Source organism: Trachypithecus francoisi, unplaced genomic scaffold (genome assembly GCF_009764315.1).
Source record: "Trachypithecus francoisi isolate TF-2019V2 unplaced genomic scaffold, Tfra_2.0 Lachesis_group3, whole genome shotgun sequence".
Classification (NCBI taxonomy): domain Eukaryota; kingdom Metazoa; phylum Chordata; class Mammalia; order Primates; family Cercopithecidae; genus Trachypithecus; species Trachypithecus francoisi.
The window spans coordinates 96,421,979-96,444,359 of record NW_022681468.1 but is presented as its reverse complement, the minus strand read 5'-3'; the positions used below and the strand labels follow the sequence as shown (position 1 = coordinate 96,444,359).

The 22,381-nt window shown below is 45.1% G+C and overlaps 1 protein-coding gene across 1 annotated transcript in view; it reads right to left on the bottom strand.

Moving 5' to 3' along the window:
* The window catches only part of FAM174B (family with sequence similarity 174 member B), a 47,218-nt gene extending 25,662 nt beyond the window's left edge, over positions 1-21,556 (bottom strand). The window contains exon 1 of the mRNA XM_033188911.1: positions 21,029-21,556. Within this exon, the coding sequence (XP_033044802.1) occupies positions 21,029-21,366 (338 nt within the window). The 5' untranslated portion in view covers positions 21,367-21,556. The remainder of the gene's footprint in view (positions 1-21,028) is intronic.
* Positions 21,557-22,381: the final 825 nt, after the last annotated feature.

Genomic DNA, 22,381 nt, shown 5'->3' with positions numbered 1-22,381 from the left:
ACTTTACAGGGGGCGGAGCAAGATGGCCGAATAGGAACAGCTCCAGTCTCCAACTCCCAGCGCGAGCGACACAGAAGACCGGTGATTTCTGCATTTTCAACTGAGGTACTGGGGTCATCTCTCTAGGGAGTGCCGGACAATCGGTGCTGGTCAGCTGCTGCAGCCTGACCAGCGTGAGCTGAAGCAGGGCGAGGCATCGCCTCACCTGGAAGCGCAAGGGGGAAGGGAATCCCTTTTCCTAGCCAGGGGAACTGAGACACACAACACCTGGAAAATCGGGTAACTCCCACCCCAATACTGCGCTTTAAGGAAACAGGCACACCAGGAGAATATATCCCACACCTGGCCGGGAGGGTCCCACGCCCACGGAGCCTCCCTCACTGCTAACACAGCCGTCTGCGGCGATCTATCCGCAAGGCAGCAGCGAGGCTGGGGGAGGGGCGCCCGCCATTGCTGAGGCTTAAGTAGGTAAACAAAGCCGCTGGGAAGCTCGAACTGGGTGGAGCTCACAGCAGCTCAAGGAAGCCTGCCTGTCTCTGTAGACTCTACCTCTGTGGACAGCGCACAGCTGCAGTCCATTAGGGGAAAGAGCAGGGGCGGTGCAGATGCGAACGACTCTGTCTGACAGCTTTGGGGAGAGCCGTGGATCTCCTAACGCGGAGGTTGAGATCTGAGAACGGACAGACTGCCTGCTCAGGTGGGTCCCTGACCCCTGAGTAGCCTAGCTGGGAGACATCCCCCACTAGGGGCAGTCTGACACCCCACACCTCACACGGTGGCGTCACCCCTGAGAGGAAACTTCCAAAGAAAGAATCAGACAGGTACACTCGCTGTTCAGTAATATTCTATCTTTGGCAACCTCTGCTGCTGATACCCAGGCAAACAGGGTCTGGAGTGGACCTCAAGCAATCTCCAACAGACCAACAGACAGTCCTTCTGACTGTCAGACGGAAAACTATCAAACAGGAAGGACACCTATACCAAAACCCCATCAGTACGTCACCATCATCAAAGTCCAGAGACAGATAAAACCACAAAGATGGGGAAGAAGCAGGGCAGAAAAGCTGGAAATTCAAAAAATAAGAGCGCATCCCCCCTGCAAAGGAGCGCAGCCCATCGCCAGCAACGGATCAAAGCTGGTCAGAGAATGACTTTGACAAGATGAGAGAAGAAGGCTTCAGTCCATCAAACTCTCAGAGCTAAAGAAGGAATTACGTACCCAGCGCAAAGAAACTAAAAATCTTGAAAAAAAAGTGGAAGAATTGACAGCTAGACTAATTAATGCAGAGAAGATCATAAACGAAATGACAGAGATGAAAACCATGACACGAGAAATACGTGACAAATGCACAAGCTTCAGTAACCGACTCGATCAACTGGAAGAAAGAGTATCAGCGATTGAGGATCAAATGAATGAAATGAAGCGAGAAGAGAAACCAAAAGAAAAAAGAAGAAAAAGAAATGAACAAAGCCTGCAAGAAGTATGGGATTATGTAAAAAGACCAAATCTACGTCTGATTGGGGTGCCTGAAAGTGAGGGGGAAAATGGAACCAAGTTGGAAAACACTCTTCAGGATATCATCCAGGAGAACTTCCCCAACCTAGTAGGGCAGGCCAACATTCAAATTCAGGAAATACAGAGAACGCCACAAAGATACTCCTCCAGAAGAGCAACTCCAAGACACATAATTGCCAGATTCACCAAAGTGGAAATGAAGGAAAAAATCTTAAGGGCAGCCAGAGAGAAAGGTCGGGTTACCCACAAGGGAAGCCCATCAGAATAACAGCAGACCTCTCGGCAGAAACTCTACAAGCCAGAAAAGAGTGGGGGCCAATATTCAACGTTCTTAAAGAAAAGAATTTTCAACCCAGAATTTCATATCCAGCCAAACTAAGTTTCATCAGTGAAGGAGAAATAAAATCCTTTACAGATAAGCAAATGCTTAGAGATTTTGTCACCACCAGGCCTGCCTTACAAGAGACCCTGAAGGAAGCCCTAAACATGGAAAGGAACAACCGGTACCAGCCATTGCAAAAACATGCCAAAATGTAAAGACCATCGAGGCTAGGAAGAAACTGCATCAACTAACGAGCAAAATAACCAGTTAATATCATAATGACAGGATCAAGTTCACACATAACAATATTAACCTTAAATGTAAATGGACTAAATGCTCCAATTAAAAGACACAGACTGGCAAACTGGATAAAGAGTCAAGACCCATCAGTCTGCTGTATTCAGGAGACCCATCTCACATGCAGAGACATACATAGGCTCAAAATAAAGGGATGGAGGAAGATCTACCAAGCAAATGGAGAACAAAAAAAAGCAGGGGTTGCAATCCTAGTCTCTGATAAAACAGACTTTAAACCATCAAAGATCAAAAGAGACAAAGAAGGCCATTACATAATGGTAAAGGGATCAATTCAACAGGAAGAGCTAACTCTCCTAAATATATATGCACCCAATACAGGAACACCCACATTCATAAAGCAAGTCCTTAGAGACCTACAAAGAGACTTAGACTCCCATACAATAATAATGGGAGACTTCAACACTCCACTGTCAACATTAGACAGATCAACGAGACAGAAAGTTAACAAGGATATCCAGGAATTGAACTCATCTCTGCACCAAGCGGACCTAATAGACATCTATAGAACTCTCCACCCCAAATCAACCGAATATACATTCTTCTCAGCACCACATCGCACTTATTCCAAAATTGACCACATAATTGGAAGTAAAGCACTCCTCAGCAAATGTACAAGAACAGAAATTATAACAAACTGTCTCTCAGACCACAGTGCAATCAAACTAGAACTCAGGACTAAGAAACTCAATCAAAACCGCTCAACTACATGGAAACTGAACAACCTGCTCCTGAATGACTACTGGGTACATAACGAAATGAAAGCAGAAATAAAGATGTTCTTTGAAACCAATGAGAACAAAGATACAACATACCAGAATCTCTGGGACACATTTAAAGCAGTGTGTAGAGGGAAATTTATAGCACTAAATGCCCACAAGAGAAAGCAGGAGAGATCTAAAATTGACACTCTAACATCACAATTAAAAGAACTAGAGAGGCAAGAGCAAACACATTCAAAAGCTAGCAGAAGGCAAGAAATAACTAAGATCAGAGCAGAACTGAAGGAGAGAGAGACACAAAAAACCCTCCAAAAAATCAATGAATCCAGGAGTTGGTTTTTTGAAAAGATCAACAAAATTGACAGACCGCTAGCTAGACTAATAAAGAAGAAAAGAGAGAGGAATCAAATAGACGCAATAAAAAATGATAAAGGGGATATCACCACCGACCCCACAGAAATACAAACACCATCAGAGAATACTATAAATGCCTCTACGCAAATCAACTAGAAAATCTAGAAGAAATGGATAATTTCCTGGACACTTACACTCTTCCAAGACTAAACCAGGAAGAAGTTGAATCCCTGAATAGACCAATAGCAGGCTCTGAAATTGAGGCAACAATTAATAGCCTACCCATCAAAAAAGTCCAGGACCAGATGGATTCACAGCTGAATTCTACCAGAGGTACAAGGAGGAGCTGGTACCATTCCTTCTGAAACTATTCCAATCAATAGAAAAAGAGGGAATCCTCCCTAACTCTTTTTATGAGGCCAACATCATCCTGATACCAAAGCCTGGCAGAGACACAACAAAAAAAGAGAATTTTAGACCAATATCCCTGATGAACATTGATGCAAAAATCCTCAATAAAATACTGGCAAACCGGATTCAGCAGCACATCAAAAAGCTTATCCACCATGATCAAGTGGGCTTCATCCCTGGGATGCAAGGCTGGTTCAACATTCGCAAATCAATAAACATAATCCAGCATAAAAACAGAACCAAAGACAAGAACCACATAATTATCTCAATAGATGCAGAAAAGGCTTCTGACAAAATTCAACAGCCCTTTATGCTAAAAACGCTCAATAAATTCGGTATTGATGGAACGTACCTCAAAATAATAAGAGCTATTTATGACAAACCCACAGCTAATATCATACTGAATGGGCAAAAAGTGGAAAAATTCCCTTTGAAAACTGGCACAAGACAGGGATGCCCTCTCTCACCACTCCTATTCAACATCGTGTTGGAAGTTCTGGCTAGGGCAATCAGGCAAGAGAAAGAAATCAAGGGTATCCAGTTAGGAAAAGAAGAAGTCAAATTGTCCCTGTTTGCAGATGACATGATTGTATATTTAGAAAACCCCATTGTCTCAGCCCAAAATCTCCTTAAGCTGATAAGCAACTTCAGCAAAGTCTCAGGATACAAAATTAATGTGCAAAAATCACAAGCATTCTTATACACCAGTAACAGACAAGCAGAGAGCCAAATCAGGAATGAACTTCCATTCACAATTGCTTCAAAGAGAATAAAATACCTAGGAATCCAGCTTACAAGGGATGTAAAGGACCTCTTCAAGGAGAACTACAAACCACTGCTCAGTGAAATCAAAGAGGACACAAACAAATGGAAGAACATACCATGCTCATGGATAGGAAGAATCAATATCGTGAAAATGGCCATACTGCCCAAGGTGATTTATAGATTCAATGCCATCCCCATCAAGCTACCAATGACTTTCTTCACAGAATTGGAAAAAACGGCTTTAAAGTTCATATGGAACCAAAAAAGAGCCCGCATTGCCAAGACAATCCTAAGTCAAAAGGACAAAGCTGGAGGCGTCACGCTACCTGACTTCAAACTATACTACAAGGCTACAGTAACCAAAACAGCATGGTACTGGTACCACAACAGAGATATAGACCAATGGAACAGAACAGAGTCCTCAGAAATAATACCACACATCTACAGCCATCTGATCTTTGACAAACCTGACAAAAACAAGAAATGGGGAAAGGATTCCCTATTTAATAAATGGTGCTGGGAAAATTGGCTAGCCATAAGTAGAAAGCTGAAACTGGATCCTTTCCTTACCCCTTATACGAAAATTAATTCAAGATGGATCAGAGACTTAAATGTTAGACCTAATACCATAAAAACCCTAGAAGAAAATCTAGGTAGTACCATTCAGGACATAGGCATGGGCAAGGACTTCATGTCTAAAACACCAAAAGCAACGGCAGCAAAAGCAAAAATGACACTTGGGATCTAATTAAACTAAAGAGCTTTTGCACAGCAAAAGAAACTACCATCAGAGTGAACAGGCAACCTACAGAATGGGAGAAAATTTTTGCAACCTACTCATCTGACAAAGGGCTAATATCCAGAATCTACAAAGAACTCAAACAAATATACAAGAAAAAAACAAACAACCCCATCAAAAAGTGGGGAAAGGATATGAACAGACATTTCTCAAAAGAAGACATCCATACAGCCAACAGACACATGAAAAAATGCTCATCATCACTCGCCATCAGAGAAATGCAAATTAAAACCACAATGAGATACCATCTCACACCAGTTAGAATGGCAATCATTAAGAAGTCAGGAAACAACAGGTGTTGGAGAGGATGTGGAGAAATAGGAACACTTTTACACTGTTGGTGGGATTGTAAACTAGTTCAACCATTATGGAAAACAGTATGGCGATTCCTCAAGGATCTAGAACTAGATGTACCATATGACCCAGCCATCCCACTACTGGGTATATACCCAAAGGATTTTAAATTACTCTACTACAAAGACACATGCACACGTATGTTTATTGCGGCACTATTCACAATAGCAAAGACTTGGAATCAACCCAAATGTCCATCTGTGACAGACTGGATTAAGAAAATGTGGCACATATACACCATGGAATACTATGCAGCCATAAAAAAGAATGAGTTTGCGTCCTTTGTAGGGACATGGATGCAGCTGGAATCCATCATTCTTAGCAAACTATCACAAGAAGAGAAAACCAAACACCGCATGTTCTCACTCATAGGTGGGAACTGAACAATGAGATCACTTGGACTCGGGAGGGGAACATCACACACTGGGGCCTATCATGGGGAGGGGGGAGGAGGGAGGGATTGCAATGGGGAGTTATACATGATATAAACGTCATGCACATGTACCCTAGAACTTAAAGTATAATAAAAAAAAAAAAAAAAAAAAAAAAAAAACAAATGGAAGAACATACCATGCTCATGGATAGGAAGAATCAATATCGTGAAAATGGCCATACTGCCCAAGGTTATTTATAGATTCAATGCCATCCCCATCAAGCTACCAATGACTTTCTTCACAGAATTGGAAAAAACGGCTTTAAAGTTCATATGGAACCAAAAAAGAGCCCGCATTGCCAAGACAATCCTAAGTCAAAAGGACAAAGCTGGAGGCGTCACGCTACCTGACTTCAAACTATACTACAAGGCTACAGTAACCAAAACAGCATGGTACTGGTACCACAACAGAGATATAGACCAATGGAACAGAACAGAGTCCTCAGAAATAATACCACACATCTACAGCCATCTGATCTGTGACAAACCTGAGAGAAACAAGAAATGGGGAAAGGATTCCCTATTTAATAAATGGTGCTGGGAAAATTGGCTAGCCATAAGTAGAAAGCTGAAACTGGATCCTTTCCTTACCCCTTATACGAAAATTAATTCAAGATGGATTAGAGACTTAAATGTTAGACCTAATACCATAAAAACCCTAGAAGAAAATCTAGGTAGTACCATTCAGGACATAGGCATGGGCAAGGACTTCATGTCTAAAACACCAAAAGCAACGGCAGCAAAAGCAAAAATTGACACATGGGATCTAATTAAACTAAAGAGCTTTTGCACAGCTAAAGAAACTACCATCAGAGTGAACAGGCAACCTACAGAATGGGAAAAAATTTTTGCAATCTACTCATCTGACAAAGGGCTAATATCCAGAATCTACAAAGAACTCAAACAAATATACAAGAAAAAAACAAACAACCCTATCAAAAAGTGGGGAAAGGATATGAACAGACATTTCTCAAAAGAAGACATCCATACAGCCAACAGACACATGAAAAAATGCTCATCATCACTCGCCATCAGAGAAATGCAAATCAAAACCACAATGAGATACCATCTCACACCAGTTAGAATGGCAATCATTAAGAAGTCAGGAAACAACAGGTGTTGGAGAGGATGTGGAGAAATAGGAACACTTACACTGTTGGTGGGATTGTAAACTAGTTCAACCATTATGGAAAACAGTATGGCGATTCCTCAAGGATCTAGAACTAGATGTACCATATGACCCAGCCATCCCACTACTGGGTATATACCCAAAGGATTATAAATTACTCTACTACAAAGACACATGCACACGTATGTTTATTGCGGCACTATTCACAATAGCAAAGACTTGGAATCAACCCAATGTCCATCTGTGACAGACTGGATTAAGAAAATGTGGCACATATACACCATGGAATACTATGTAGCCATCAAAAAGGATGAGTTTGCGTCCTTTGTAGGGACATGGATGCAGCTGGAAACCATCATTCTTAGCAAACTATCACAAGAAGAGAAAACCAAACACCGCATGTTCTCACTCATAGGTGGGAACTGAACAATGAGATCACTTGGACTCGGGAAGGGGAACATCACACACTGGGGCCTATCATGGGGAGGGGGGAGGAGGGAGGGATTGCATTGGGGAGTTATACATGATATAAACGTCATGCACATGTACCCTAGAACTTAAAGTATAATAAAAAAAAAAAAAAAAGATACCACTTTACACCCCCTAGGATGGCTATAAGCAAAAAGACAGACAATAACAAATGTTGGTGAGGATATAAGAAATCATAACCCTTATACACTTCTAGTGAGATGTAAACTAGTACAGTAATTTGGAAAACCATTTGGCAGTTTGTCAAAAGGTTAAACATGGAGTTATCACACGACCCAGAAATTCCACTCCTAGGTATATTCCCAAGAGCCATCAAAATATATGTCCACACAAAAACTCATACACTTGTTCAGAGCAGCATTATTCACAATAGCCCCAAAAAGGAAATAACTTAAATATCTGATATGGTTTGGCTGTGTCCCCACCCAAAGCTCATCTTGAATTATAGTTTCCATAATCCCCATGTGTTATGAGAGGGACCTTGTGGGAGGTGATTAGATTATGGGGGTGGTTCCCCCATGCTGTTCCCATGATAGTGAGTTCACATGAGATTTGATGGTTTTTATAAGGGGATTTTCCCCACTCCGCTCTACACCTCTCTCCTGCCACCATGAGAGGACATGTTTGCTTCCCCTTCTGCCATGATTATAAGTTTCCTGAGGCCTCCCCTGCCATGCAGAACTGTGAGGCAATCAAACCTCTTTCCTTCTTAAATTACCCAGTCTCAGGCAGTTCTTTATAGCAGCTCCTGAGAACAGGCTAGTACAATATCTATTTATTGATGGATGGGTAAATAAAAGATGGTATACCCATTTGATGGAATACTATATGGCAATAAAAAGAAATGATACATGCTACACATAGATGAACCCTGAAAACATCATACTAAATAAAAGAAGCTATTCACAAAAGACCACACATTGTATGGCCCCATGTATATGAAAGACCAGAATAGGGAAATCTATACACATAAAGAAAATTCAGAGATGCATAGGGAGTAACTACTATGGATTCACGGTTTCAGTCTGGAGTGATGAATGTATTCTAAAATTGATTTCAGTGATAGATGCACAACTTTGTAAATATACTAAAAACCATTGAGTTGGACACTTTATTTTTTTTAGGGAGATGGGGTCTGGCTATGCTGACCAGGCTGGTCCAAACTCCTGGCATCAAGCAATCCTCCCATCTTGGCCCCCAAAGTGCTAGGATTATAGGCATGAACCACCATGCCTGGCCGGGTTGGACACTTTAAATGAGTGAATATGGTGTATAAGTTATATCTCACTAAAGTCATTATAAGAAATAGGGAAGGAATGTGTGTGTGTGTGTGTGTGTGTGTGTGTGTGTGTGTGTATGTATATATTACATTCACTTGCTTCTACATTTATAAAATCTCCCTGGAAAGATTTGACAAGAAATTGACAACATAAAGTGAAGAAAATTGTGTGGCTAAAGAGTAGAATGCTTTTTGCTATATCCTCTTTTGTTCTTTGTGTATTTTGAACCATGTGAACATATGACCTATTTTAAAACCAAGTAAATAAATAAAATTCAATATAAATGATTAAAATAAATTTAAAATGGACTAAGTCTATGTCAGCTGCCCCTCTGGCAGGCAACCCTTTCCCCAGAGCCCACCCATGGCCACCTCCGTGTGGCTTTACCCGGCTCTACTGGTGACTTCAGAACCCAAACTCAGTGACTCAAACCTTTCCTCCACCTTGGCTGTTTCCATTTTTAAGCCCACTGAAGTAGTTCTGTAGCCCAAGGACCAGCATCCCAAAACTATATTACTTGTCAACAAACAGCAAATGTGAACTCTGACATTTGGAAAAAGCAATCAAGAAAATAAAAATGGATCGTGGGAGAGGAAGACTGAAGCACATAGGTGCTGCCAGTGTAGACAGGAGGACTAGCAGGCGACCCTGAGCCAGGCAGTCCCTCTGATGCTCTGAGGACACAGACCTGCCTCGCTTTTACCCTCTGAGCTCTACGCTGTACCTCCTCCTCAGGACACAAGAAGTAACAGAGCTTCCCTTAGAAAATCAGCTACACTTGAAGAAATAAAGAACATGACTCAGAACCCACTCTTCAGCCCTAGCCTCTGCCCCACCCTCTAAGGAAGCAGGTGTTGGAGGCCCCTGGACAATCAACAGGCTAGCCAGGGTCTTGCCACCATGGCCTGCCACCAAAACACATTCCCAATAACCAGCCTACCTCCCTTTCTGCCCTGGGCACAGCCCTCTGAGTGCCACCCGACACCTTCCACCTAGAGCATTTTTGACAAGCCACTAAGAGCCAAACACCAGTGTGATAGAAATCTCATCTTATTCCACTGCAGATGGGCCACTTCAGACAAACAATAAGTCACACGAGGCAAAAGTATTTTCCTATAGTGCAGCAAGAGCCTCCAGATCTCCAGCAGCCAAGCTCCAACACAATCCAGCTCCGGCAGATCCCTCCCCAACACAGAGGCTGGGGAGACCTTGGATGCACCCTCACCTCACCCCTGTCCTGGGGCACCCCCTCCCACCACACTGTAGCCCCTCTGTTCCAGCACCCAGCACCCAGTCACCCAGTCAAGCACCATGGCTCAACATACCAGGTCAATAACTCAAATGCCCCAAGGCCTTGTAGACAAAAGAAACCAGAGCAGCAGGATGGCTGAGACCTAAACAAGGGAACAAACAACAGTGACAAGTGGTGGACAATGCTCTGTCTTCAAGTCAAAAAGGCACAAATAGGGGCATCCTGCCCGGCCTAGGTGGAGTGGCAGCCACCCAGTTCCTGTCCGGCTGCCCCTGGAACAGAGGTCTTGCATTTCCACGTATCCCCTTCTGCCAAAAGAAGCAAGAAATCTAGATTTTTATATAAAGGCTCCTAACTTGTAAGTGTTCTCAACTATCTTAGTTTTTAAAACACCGTGCAGACCAAAAAACAAAACAAATGTCTGTGGGCCAGATTTTTCGGCCCCAGGCCATCAGTTTACCATCTCTGACTTGGTTCCCTGACCATGGTTCATTAGGTCCTATGTGCCAAGCATGAGTGATATTTAGTAATTTGGCTCAAAATCATGAGTCCAGAGAGATGTAATGATATGCACGTTCCACCAAATCCTTCCTCATCTCTGTTCACCAACAGTTCAACCATGACTAAGGAGTGTTGACCATTATTTATATAACCTAGCTGCTTCCTCTCCCTCCTGGGCACCATCCCATTGGGGTTAACCAAGTGTTAGCACTGTTGATTGACCCCAGGATGGGCATGCAGCACACTGCACAGATTGTGCCCCTGGGGGCTTATGCTTCATAGAGGATCATCCAGCATGGTCCAGACAAGCCTGAAGAGCTCAATGACAAGTCTTCAGGTTTTCTTCATTACAGTAAAGTGTTTACCCTCCATCTGCTCCCCACCTTGTTTCTCTTTTCCTCTCTCAGTCCCTGAGCGACAGATCCAATGCTTACTCTTCCAAGACAAAAGCAGTACGCATTAAATCTGGCAACAGCAAATGCCCCAAGACCTGTTCCTCCAGCTCTCAGGTGTGTTTGCAAAGGGTTGGTTCTGCTTTGCTTTTATATAAGGTGCCGGGGGGGGAAGTGAGGTTTAAAGCAGAGAAGGTAGCCTCTAGGGGCAGCTCCATGGAGTCAAGGACAGTGGCAAGATGACTCAGAGGGGCCCTTGGTGGACCCAGGGGACCTGACCACCGCCTGGAAACTCCGAGGTCACAGTACTTTGGGACACATGTCATAAGGGGCCCTTTCAGTACCACTTATCCCTGCAGCCTAGGTAGGGGAGGCATGGGAATGTCAGTCCTCACCACCCACTCCTTCTAGGCAGATGCTCCCAATGCCCCCTCCATCCAGCCCCAAGACCCAGTTGCATGGCTGGAGTTTTCATGAGTAAGTTTCACCTGTGAGTCCTCTTCTTCCTCACCAAACCTACACCCTTCCCTTTCTGGCCACGTCCTTCACAATGCCCCTCTTCTCTGGGCCCTTCAGGACAGTCTAACACGTTCCTCTTTCTCCTCTTCATCCACTCAGGCCTCCAGTCCTCCCACGTGGTCCTTCCAGCACCTTCCACAGGTCTCCTCAGCCATCCTGCACCCCCCACACCAGCCACATAACTATTCATGCATTCTTGGTAAATCCTTGATACAATCTAATCTGGACCAACATTTCTACAGAAACCCTGTGATTACTTCACTCCTGTGTTCAAATCCTCCATTTGCTCCTCTCACCCACTACAAATCCCCAAATCCTCCAGCTAGAATTGACTTCCAAAATCCAGCTGCAATGGGAAGGGTGAACCAGACTCCTCCCCTTCCCTAGCTGCTCATCCTCAGGCAAGACACTTCACCACTTGAGCCTTGGTGGTGAAGTTTTCTCATCTGTGAAATGGGGATGATAAACCAAAATTAAAATCCTAAGCCCCCCGACCACCTGAATGAACCCGTCCTCTCAGGAAGGCTACTGATGGCAATTTGGAATCTCAGCAGTGCCAAAGTTAACCTGAAAAACTAATTCTGGCCATGATGGGAAGGGTAGGGGGCTGGACATACCTGATTCTACCCTCCTCCCCTTTGGAATTATTGATAGACCCTTTAAGTCTGACAAGAAACATTTATAATCTATTTTCTCCAAAACCTGCTACCTGGAGGCTTCACCTGCATAATAAAACCTTGGTCTCCACAACCACTTATCTTAACCCAGACATTTCTAAGTCTTTAGACAATAACTTAACTCTTCCAACCAATTGCCAATCAGAAAATCTTTGAATCCACCTATGGCTTGGAAGCCGTCCCCACTTCCAGTTGTCCTGCCTTTTCTGGACCAAACCAATGTACATCTTACATGTATTTGATGTCTCATGTCTCCCTAATATGTATAAAACTAAGCTGTACCCCAACCACCTTGGGCACATGTTCTCAGGATCTCCTGAGGGCTGAGTCATGGGCCAGTGGCCACTCATATTTGGCTCAGAATAAATCTCTTTAAATATTTTACAGAGCTTGACTCTTTTTGTTGACAGGACTGACCTATGCACCACTCATAGGCACGAGGAAAACATATAAAATTACAGAGTCCATTACACAGTAAGGGCTTAATAAATATTAGTTGCCATTATTGTCATCATCATCACATATTTCCAAGTGATCATTTTTCACAAACCCTACCCTCGGCAAAGCTTGCTTCACCCATCTGGTCCTGGAAGAACCTCTTCTTCCTCCCATCCTGCCAAGTGCTAATAGTCCTCCTCCCCCACCATGCCTTCCCAGACCATTCTGGTCCCTGACCAAAGCCACTGTACCCATCCTTTCTCAGTTTACCTAGCACTGCTTTTAATACATGGCTCCCCTGTGGGACTGGAAGACTCCTTATCTGCCAAGTAGAATCATTCAAGGCATAAGTCAAAAATAAAATTCTAAGCCCCCCAGCCAGTTGAACAGACCTGGCTGTTCAAACCTGAAAAACTAAATTCCAGGCCTAGACAAGAAAGAAGGTCACACATGCTGCATTATACCCCTCCCTTTTGGAGTTTAGGCACAAATGACCAGCATCAATAATGAAATAGAGATCATAAGACTGGCAAAACAAGGCTCTTTGTGGCAATAAGATACCAAATTCCAACCTGATTCTGTGTAGCATCACATGACAGATAGCAGGCCCTGAAGGAAATGAAATTTTATCCAAAAATATCTGTGACATAGTTTGAAATGGCCCTGCAAAGCCATCTTTTATGGGGAAAATTTTGCATCTGTAGAGAATCTTCATTAATGCAGCTAGGCCTTTGGTGGATCTAGGAGAGATTAACTAAAAATCTGACACCTTTTAAGGTCTGAAAAGAGACATTTACCATCTATTCTCTCTGAAGCCTGCTACCTAGAGGCTTCATCTACATAACAAGAACCTTGGTCTCCACAACCCCCCTTATCTGAACTCAAGCATTTCTTTCTATTGACTTCAAGTCTTTAGACAAAGCTTAACTCTTTCAACCAACTGCCAATCAAAACCTCTTTGAATCTGCCTATGGCCTGTAGGCTTATAGGCCCCACTTCAAGATGCCCTACCTTTCCAGGCTGAACCAAAGTAAATCGTCCATATATTGATTCATGTCTTTGCCTGTAACTTCTATCTCCCTAAAATGTATAAAGCCAGGCTGAAACCTGACCACCTCAGGCCCACGTTCTCAGGACCTCTTGATATCGTTCCCCAAGCCAATATGGTCACTCATATAGAGTTTGGGGTTTTTGTCAACAAAGGGCATTATCCTATCCCCTAGATTGAGCTGGATGGTCCTTGACCTCTGATGTGCCCCATGGTACCCCTATGTTCACAGTGGGTGCTAATTAAACACCCTGGGAAGAACACTGTCTACTCAGCCATGTTTTCTCCTAGGTGCTGGGTTCGGTGTTGGGGAGACCTGGCTGGACAGGGCCAAACTCAGCCTACCACATCTTGGAGGCCCAGAAAGGGCCAAGCTGAGCATCTAAGCCCCTAGACTTAAGTCCTGTTTTTCCTACAAACTCACTCAGTGACCTCAAGCAACCCTCCCCACTCTGGGCCTCAGTTTTCTCATCTATACAATGAGTGTAGAGCAATAGGTAGAAGGAGCTCTGAATGCAAAGAAACCCCTGCCTCTGGAAGGGCTCTGCCAGGTCTGCAAGAGCCCTGCCCAAGCACTTTGCCATGGCCCCTCCTCTGTGCCACACCTGCCCATGAGAAAGAGTTTCCTCCTCCCTGCACCCTCAGGAAAATAAATAGCAAGTCTAGATTCCTGGCAGATTGCCCTTAGATTAATTATAGTTTATTTTTTAAGTGAAACCATAATAACATGATCTTAAATTCACGGTTCCAGGATTTCCCTTTGCAAATGGTTAGACCCAAAACCTCAGCCATAAAACTAAAGTACTAACACAACCCATGAAGCCTTCTTTGCTTAAATCCAGGGGCGTTTCCCTCTCTTGACACTCGCTCTACAGGATGCTCTACAGATACTGACATTGGAGTTCCCCTAATCCCCACTGCTTACCCCTAGATGTGCCTGGTGTCTCAAGAAGAACCTGCATTTGCAAAGACACCCATACGCAAAGCCTACATGGTCATGAAAGTCTATGGGTAATGCCAAATAAGTCAGAAGGCTCAGGCTTAAATTAAAGAGGGATTTTCTTCCCTTTCCAATTTGATAGAAGGAATCCACGTCAGGTGCCAGGTCCTCACAGGCCTGTTAATGGGGGCAGCCATGAGGCAGCTCCTTCATCAGGGAATTGAGTAGTCAAGGAGGCTCACTTAGGCTAAAGAGTCAGCAATTTCATTTGAAAGAGCCTCAGAAACAGATGCACCTGCCTGATAATTGTGGTCATATGGCTGCATCCTCATTTATGGACAGAAGCAAGACCAAAAGTTTGGGTGTAAATTACATCTGTTTTCAGAATCGCATTTTTCAATACAACAGGACACTTGGCTGCTTAAAGGAGAGCCACAGACTTAGTTGACACACTCTCATTCTAAACATCCAATAGCCCTTGGAAGCATGTACTCTAATTAATGATGAGAAATGGCGCCCAGAAAGGTTCAATAAACTGCCCATATCAGACAACCAGCAGGCCTTGAAGCTGAGATTCTCGGCATCTCTCAACCCTGGCACCCTTGAAATTCGGGGCTGGATAATTCTTTGGGTGGGGGTGGAGGTGCTGTTCTGTGTACTGTAGTATGTTTAGCAGCATCTTGGCCTCTACCCACTAGTAATGCCAGTAGTAAATTCTCCCTATCCCTACAGCCGCTCCCCACCCTGACAACCAAAAATGTCTCCAGATATGACCAAATAACACCAGGGGGCAAAATCCTCCCCAGTTAAGAACCATTTGAGCGATCTTGTTCTCTCCCCATACCATGATGTTTTGGAGAATTGAATCAAGGGCTTGCTCTCTACTCTTATTGAAAGAATCTGGATTTTGGCTGTATCCAATTTGCTTAACACTTCTTCACTGTGGCATATAATATCAAACATGAAAGAAGATGAACATTTGTCACTTCTATAGTTTTTTTCCTTCAATTCAAAGCCTTGGGCAAGCAATGAGAAATGACTGACTGATGCTAAACAAGTCCCACATCCTTTCTCAAATCTGAAAATGGGGCCGGACCTTCTAACCATGGCTCCACCCAAAATTCCAATTTATTAAAATAACATTGATGTACTCTTAAGTAATAAGCAATGACAAAAAAAATTTTTAATGGTAAATTTCCCTAAATGCTAAAAGTATTAAGCTTTTATATTTTCTTTTAAATAACTGTTATTACAAATGTAAATACACACACAACAAAAAATTTAGGAAATACAAGATAAGTAGGACAGTTCTCGTCCTTTTCAAAGACCAGGCTTAGTAAAATTAACTAAGCATCTGTGGTTCCAATGTCTTCAGGGCATGGCAGTGTGCACCTTTTCCACTGACAGCTGGGCAATGTCAGACCGTTTAGAATTCAACCTCCCAATCCCTCGGGAAGCACCAAAAAGAACCCTCCTTTCAGATAAGAGGATTTTACAGAGATTTTGAAATAAGAAGTGGCTGGGCACGCAGCCAACAGAGATCTGGGAGAAGTGGAGCCTGCATTGTGGAGATGGAAGACTCTCCAAGACTGGGAAAGGATCCCCAGAATGAAAGGAACATTGTGGTTTCAAGGTGGCAGGGTTTTCCTGACTTGCCCCCACTCTGCTCATTAGACACCAGAGCGTAAAGTCAGATTCCTTCCAGAACTCAGACAATAAAGTGTTCTGAGTGAATGTAGGTGCCAAAAGATACTGATACGAGCAGTCCTTGGCTTATGTGTGTTGTCCTGAATCCATGCAACATCACCAGATGTTTCCCAATATCAAAAAATTAGGAGAAACACAGCTTTCTACTTCCTAGAGACAGCCTCTTTGCTGATTCCCTTTCAGCTCCCATAAACCTGCCAAGTAGCAGACCCAGGGGGTCCACCACACCAGGTGCCTACAGGACTGCTCTCACACATGTGAAGGTACCTGGCAGAGGGCACTCAGTCTCCAACCAGCTTTCCCTCCTTCCGATTTTGTCTCCTGTCTAAAAACGGTTTGCCTTAATGATGAAATACATTTTAAAAGGTGGACATGATTCTACAGATGCGGAAATCGGATTGATTAAGGAGAACATTTGGAAGAGACAGAGGCTCAACTTTGGTAGAAAATGAAGAAATACAAAACAATTAATACCAAATTATACCCATCAGATTGGAAAGCATTAGAAAGTCAGACAATACTAAGTGTTGGATATGATGTGAGAATCTGAGAACCCTCAGGCTCTGCAGATGGAAACCTACACTGGTGCCTACTCAAGGAAATCAAGAATGAGCACCCCCCAGGATCCAGAAGCCCCACTCCCAGGTGTACACCCCAGATGCTCTCATACTGATCCTTAGAAAGACACATCCAAGAATGCAGCCAGGAGGTGAGTATACACATAGGGATACTCAGCATACACACATCATAACTACATGCTTCTGGATTGTAAAAGAATTCAAACTATGCAGAAACGTATCATGAATAATAAAAAAATTATAATCATCCACAATCACACAGATTTATTTGCACATTCATCTATACATGTTTATAATTTATTTAAATGAGCTGATACTATACATGTCACTTTGTGACCTGTTTCACACTCAAAAATATATAGCAAGTATTATCTCAATGTCATCATTTTTAACAGCTGCATAATATCCTGCCATAAAGATTATCATAATTTGCTTAACCAACGCCCCATTGTTGGATACTTAGATTATTTAAACCTTTTCACTGTCAAACAGAACTTCTCTGAATATCATTGCAGTTGCATCTTGGCTTTCTCTTCTAATCATTAACATTAGAAGCAAAGAATATACAGTGCAGTGGAAAATGTACATACTTTAAGAATGGAATCACTTGATTAAAAGTATACATCTTTTTCATTAAAATACATATTCTTTGCTTCTAATTTCCTTGGATCCAAATTTTTTCTGTTGTCTGGTAAGGTGACTCCTTCAGCGAAAACAGACAAATAGGCTAGGACTGCCATTTTATAACCAATCATACTTACTACACTCCCTTTTGTCTACACCGTACAAATTCCTACCTCGCAGGTATCCAGCATCAATCATGCAGCTAGTCTGGCACATTTTGAGAGACATCAGCAATGTAAAATCCTTGAGAGCTCAACATTCTTTTGCTAAAAATATCTTTATTAAATGCCAGCTTGTGCCTGGAACCACACTAGGTATTAGGGAAACACAGAAGATTAATGCCTAGTCCTGCTCAGAAGAAGTTCAGTGACACTTGACTCTGAAGAGATGGAATTCAAAAATCGAGTGTGCTTTGGAAGCACAGAGGGGCCCTAGCTGCGGAGGCTTCTCAGAGGAGGCGATGGCAATGAGGTCAAACGGCACCGAACTGACCATACAGTCTTAGTGACAGAGGGGACTCCAGGCAGAGGGTTAGAGTGGGACAAGATGCTCAGGCCACGCAATGCCTCCGGAGAATCCCCGGAAGTCCAGCAAAGCAGGAGGCGCACTGAGCAGAGCTGAGATGGGGGCTCAAGAGTGAAGCAGCACCCTGGTCTAAAGAGTCAGCCTTGCCCACACATTAAGGAGTTTGTATGCAGGGAGAATTGGCAGGGAGGGGTGGAAGAAGGATGAGACAGGCATTCCTGCAGACGAGAGAGGATGGACTGGAGAGAGACAAGGTTGGAGGCAGGAACCCCAGCTGAAGAGATATTATTGCAATTCAGGTAGAAACAGTGGCAGATGGAGAAGCTTCACCAGGGAAGTTGGTGTGGGTAGAGGTGAGACAGTCTCTAGGAGATTCAGGTGGTGGAATTTCCAGGACTCAGTGCCTGCATGCTAAGGAGTTGCAGAGGGAGAAAGGAAGGAGGGCCCCCAGCTAGCACAGGAGGCATTTGGTGAACTGACTAACCAAGGTTACAGGGGAGCTTGGGACAAGGGAAAGGCCACAGTACAGATCGAATAACACAGATGAGGTGCTGGCCCTGCCTTGGCTACACAGACTTGCAGAGTGTTCTAGAATCTAGCAATGACTTATTCCACTTCCTGGGATACAACTTTCTCATCTGCAAAGAAACACATGGGCACTGTGCAACATCAGGGCCCTTCCAAGCTGTAAAATGTTACAAAGTCTCCTCTAGATCAGAATCCAGGGTGGCAGCTGTCCACCTGAAAACTCACCCTAATAAGATTGCCTTCCTGGGAAGACACAGATCACGTCCATAACCAGCTTCTCCTATGAAGTCGTAAACTTCTTTCAACACTCCACACCCAAGCCACTAAAGATCCATCTCTTCCAGGCCAGAGTGCTGGCTTATCCACTCCAACATGAGGTTCACACCCCTCACATCTGGGTGCATGCTGCCTTCTTTTCTCCCCTACTCCTGAGTAATAAACAGCAGACTAGCAAAATAGTTCAAATACCTTCTAAAAAAAAATACACAGCCTTGTGGACTCCATGGCCTATTTTGAGCTAAATGTTTCAAATCTCCAGACTCAGAGCTGCTCTAGGCATTAACCTTCACTCCAACTGAACAATCAGGAAGTACGTAAATGACAATGGCACCTCTGCTGGATGGCAGGCCCGCATCAGGCATGGAGACACAAAGATGAACTGGACTTCCCAACCTCCAGGGCTCTCTGCTGAGTGCAGAAGCCAGTATGGCACGGTTGGACTGAAGGATGCACAGATTAGGGATGAGGAGGTCAGAAAATAGTGACCTCATTCAAATGTCCGGGAAAACTATACAGAGGAAGGAGATGGGAGCTGGGCCTTGGTGGCTGCATGCACTTGTAGAATATAGTTAGGCTAAAAGTGGGAAACCACAGAGCATAAGGAGCAAGTGACAAGGGACTAGGCTCAGAAGCGCTAGTTGATGTCTGCATTGTGGACTGGGGCCAGCTTGCAAGGGCCCCGAATGCCACACCCAGGTATTGTCATACCTAGGTAGGTACCACAGGGAGCTGCTAGAGTTTGTAAACAGAGGATTGAGGCCAGGGGGTAGAGTGGGAAGAAGACAGGAGTATTTCAACCCAGAGTACATCAAGGAGACCAGCAGAGTGAGGAACGATGTGGCCTGAGACAAGGCAGGGAACGGTGAGGTGAGCGTGGGACCGTACTTCCCCTTTCTCCATTTTCTCAGACCACTGGCATCTAATTCTACATAGAAGGAAACACCTGGACCCAAAGTCACACACAACTGACAGCAAAGCTCAATACATAGACAGCTCCCAACTCTGCCCTTTCCTGGTCTGGTTTCTGCTCCTGCATTGAAAATGCTTCCCAGGAGAGCAAGCCCTGAAGCCCAACTTCCACAGCTGATCAAACACCAAAGCACAGTGTGTAGGCTTGGAAGCAGAGGGAGGCAGCATTGAACAGCTGACACACACACCCAGACTTCCAAGCGGGCGGGCCTCAGTAACAGGACAGGTTTGGTTCATTTCCTGCAAAAACAGGATTTCCCAGGCATTAAAGGAAATGTCCTTGCATTCCTCTTACCCCTGTCCACCAGGATGGACAGGGATCAAGGACCTGGGACATCCTTCCTAATTTACCAGACATTTTATCCCTGAACGTGAGCAACCTACAAAAGGCTCTCCAAGATCCCTCGTGCCCCTGTGAATGTTCATCTAATGCAACTTAGGCAGGAGCCTAGGAAAGTCGTCTGCGTACCCCACTAACAGAAAGGGAGGCCACCAAGGGTCACCAAGAATCCTGAAGCCCAGCTCCAACCCCTGGTGCAAAACACCCCTCCAGTGTAATCCTGGAGGCAATTCTCCCACCCCCCACGCTAGAAACTGCTGCTTTCAGTAGCAAAAAAAGAAGAAGAAGAAAGGAGAAGGAGAAGGAGAAGAAGAAAGAAGAAAGAGAAAGAAAAGGTAGGCGCGGCGTGAGGGAGCTGCAGATGGTAGAAGGGAGAAGGAGTAGCGAGATTAAAGTTACACAGGTCCGGGTTCATATTCTACCTCCACCACTGAGTTTACTTAGATAAGCCATTTTGCCTCTCTGAAAATGTTTTCCTCATCTGTGAAATGATTATAAAAATAAATTATGGAAAAAGCTGTCAGAATTCGGAGCACTATTGATAGTGTTCAGCATTAGCAGAAAGCCAACAAATGGAATCAAATATTTATTTTATATATATAGTTAAAGAGAGGAAAGAAAATTCCTAAAACGTGTACCAGGAAAATCCAGACGAGCACACCCCGGCCCCCCACCCACCCTCCCGGGCAGGGCAGGAGGCACAGGTCTGGCTGGGGCGCACCAGGGCACCTGTGCGTGCAGGTGGGGCGGGCGCGCGGCAACAGCAGGTTGGCGATGCCGCCCTGTCGGCCGGCGGGGGAAGGAAGAGGGCGGGAGGCCCACCTGAAGACGCGCAGCAGCAGGCAGGCGATGAGGAGGGTGGTGAAGGCGAACGCCACGATCACGGCCGCCTTGAGGGTGGGTAGGTCGCGGAGGAGGGTGGAAATGCGGGTCACCAAGGCGTCGCCGCTGCTGTTGGAGCTGCCGCTGCCGCCCACCGCCCCAGACCCAATCCGGGTGGTGTTCCCGGGCCCCGGGCCGGGAGGTGGCCGCGACTCGCGCTCGGGTTCGGGCCGCGGCGCGGAGACGGACTCGGCTCTGCTGGCGCGGGCGGCAGGAGCTGCCAGGAGCGCGAGCAGCAGCAGCCGCAGGAGCGGAGCGGCCGGCAGCACCGCGCGCATAGTGCGGTGGGTCGGCACAGGATCCGGCAGGGCGCGTGCGGCTGAGCCCCAGGATCCGCACCAGCACGGAGGCCTGCACCGGGGTATCCTGCGGCGGAGGCGGCTGCGCGGTGCTTGGCAGGAAGCTGCGGCGCCCGGAAGAGCCCGCGCCACCGCCGCCGCCACCACCACCAACACGTTGCGAGGAGTCATTCGACGGGCCGCGGCCCCACGTGGGCGGGGCAGGCCGCCCAGCCTGGGTCCCGGCTGCGCTCCGCCAGCCCGCGACCCCAATTCCTCGGGACTTGAGACCCCATGGTGAGGCAGCAACTGCCACGATGACGCTCGTGCTGGCCCTGTGCTGCACGTTTCACGTGTTTTATTTATTTCATTTAATTCTACAACCCCCTTTGAAGACAGGTATTCTGTTATCCACATTTGATAGTCGACTTAGTACCCAAAGAGCCAGCTCACAGTAACCCCGATTGTATCAGACTAAGAATCAAAGACTATGGGACCTAGAAGTAGACTTCCATTTTGCAGATCAAAAACTGAAGCTGACAGTGAAGTGGTTGCCTGATGTCCTATGCGACACAATTTCAGGATCTCCCCTAATTTCCCTCTTTCTCAAAAGGAGTTTCTTATTTCCTGCGCCTCTGCTTATGAACCGGACTGGGATGTGAATCTCTGCATTCATACCTTTGCTGTGGAACACCAGTTGGTGTGGTTAATGCCCTCCTGCCTGGCTGAAGTTTCTCCGGAGAATAGTTGGCTTGCTGCCTCTGGTTTGTAACAAAGCTAAATGATGCTTAGGTGAAGAAAGACAATTAAGGAGGTTCTAGTGGGAGGTCCAAAGGTGGGAATTGATGGGGGCACAGAGCCCCCTACCTGAAGTACTAGAAGCCGTTCCCAGGGCTTCAGGGTTCCCCTTTTACACTGCAGATGGGTCCTGGCAGGAAGCTTTTCAGTGGTGGGTAAACAGTTAAACACACATGACAAGGTCCCAGGGACCTTAAACGGCCCATTTCCGGTCCTG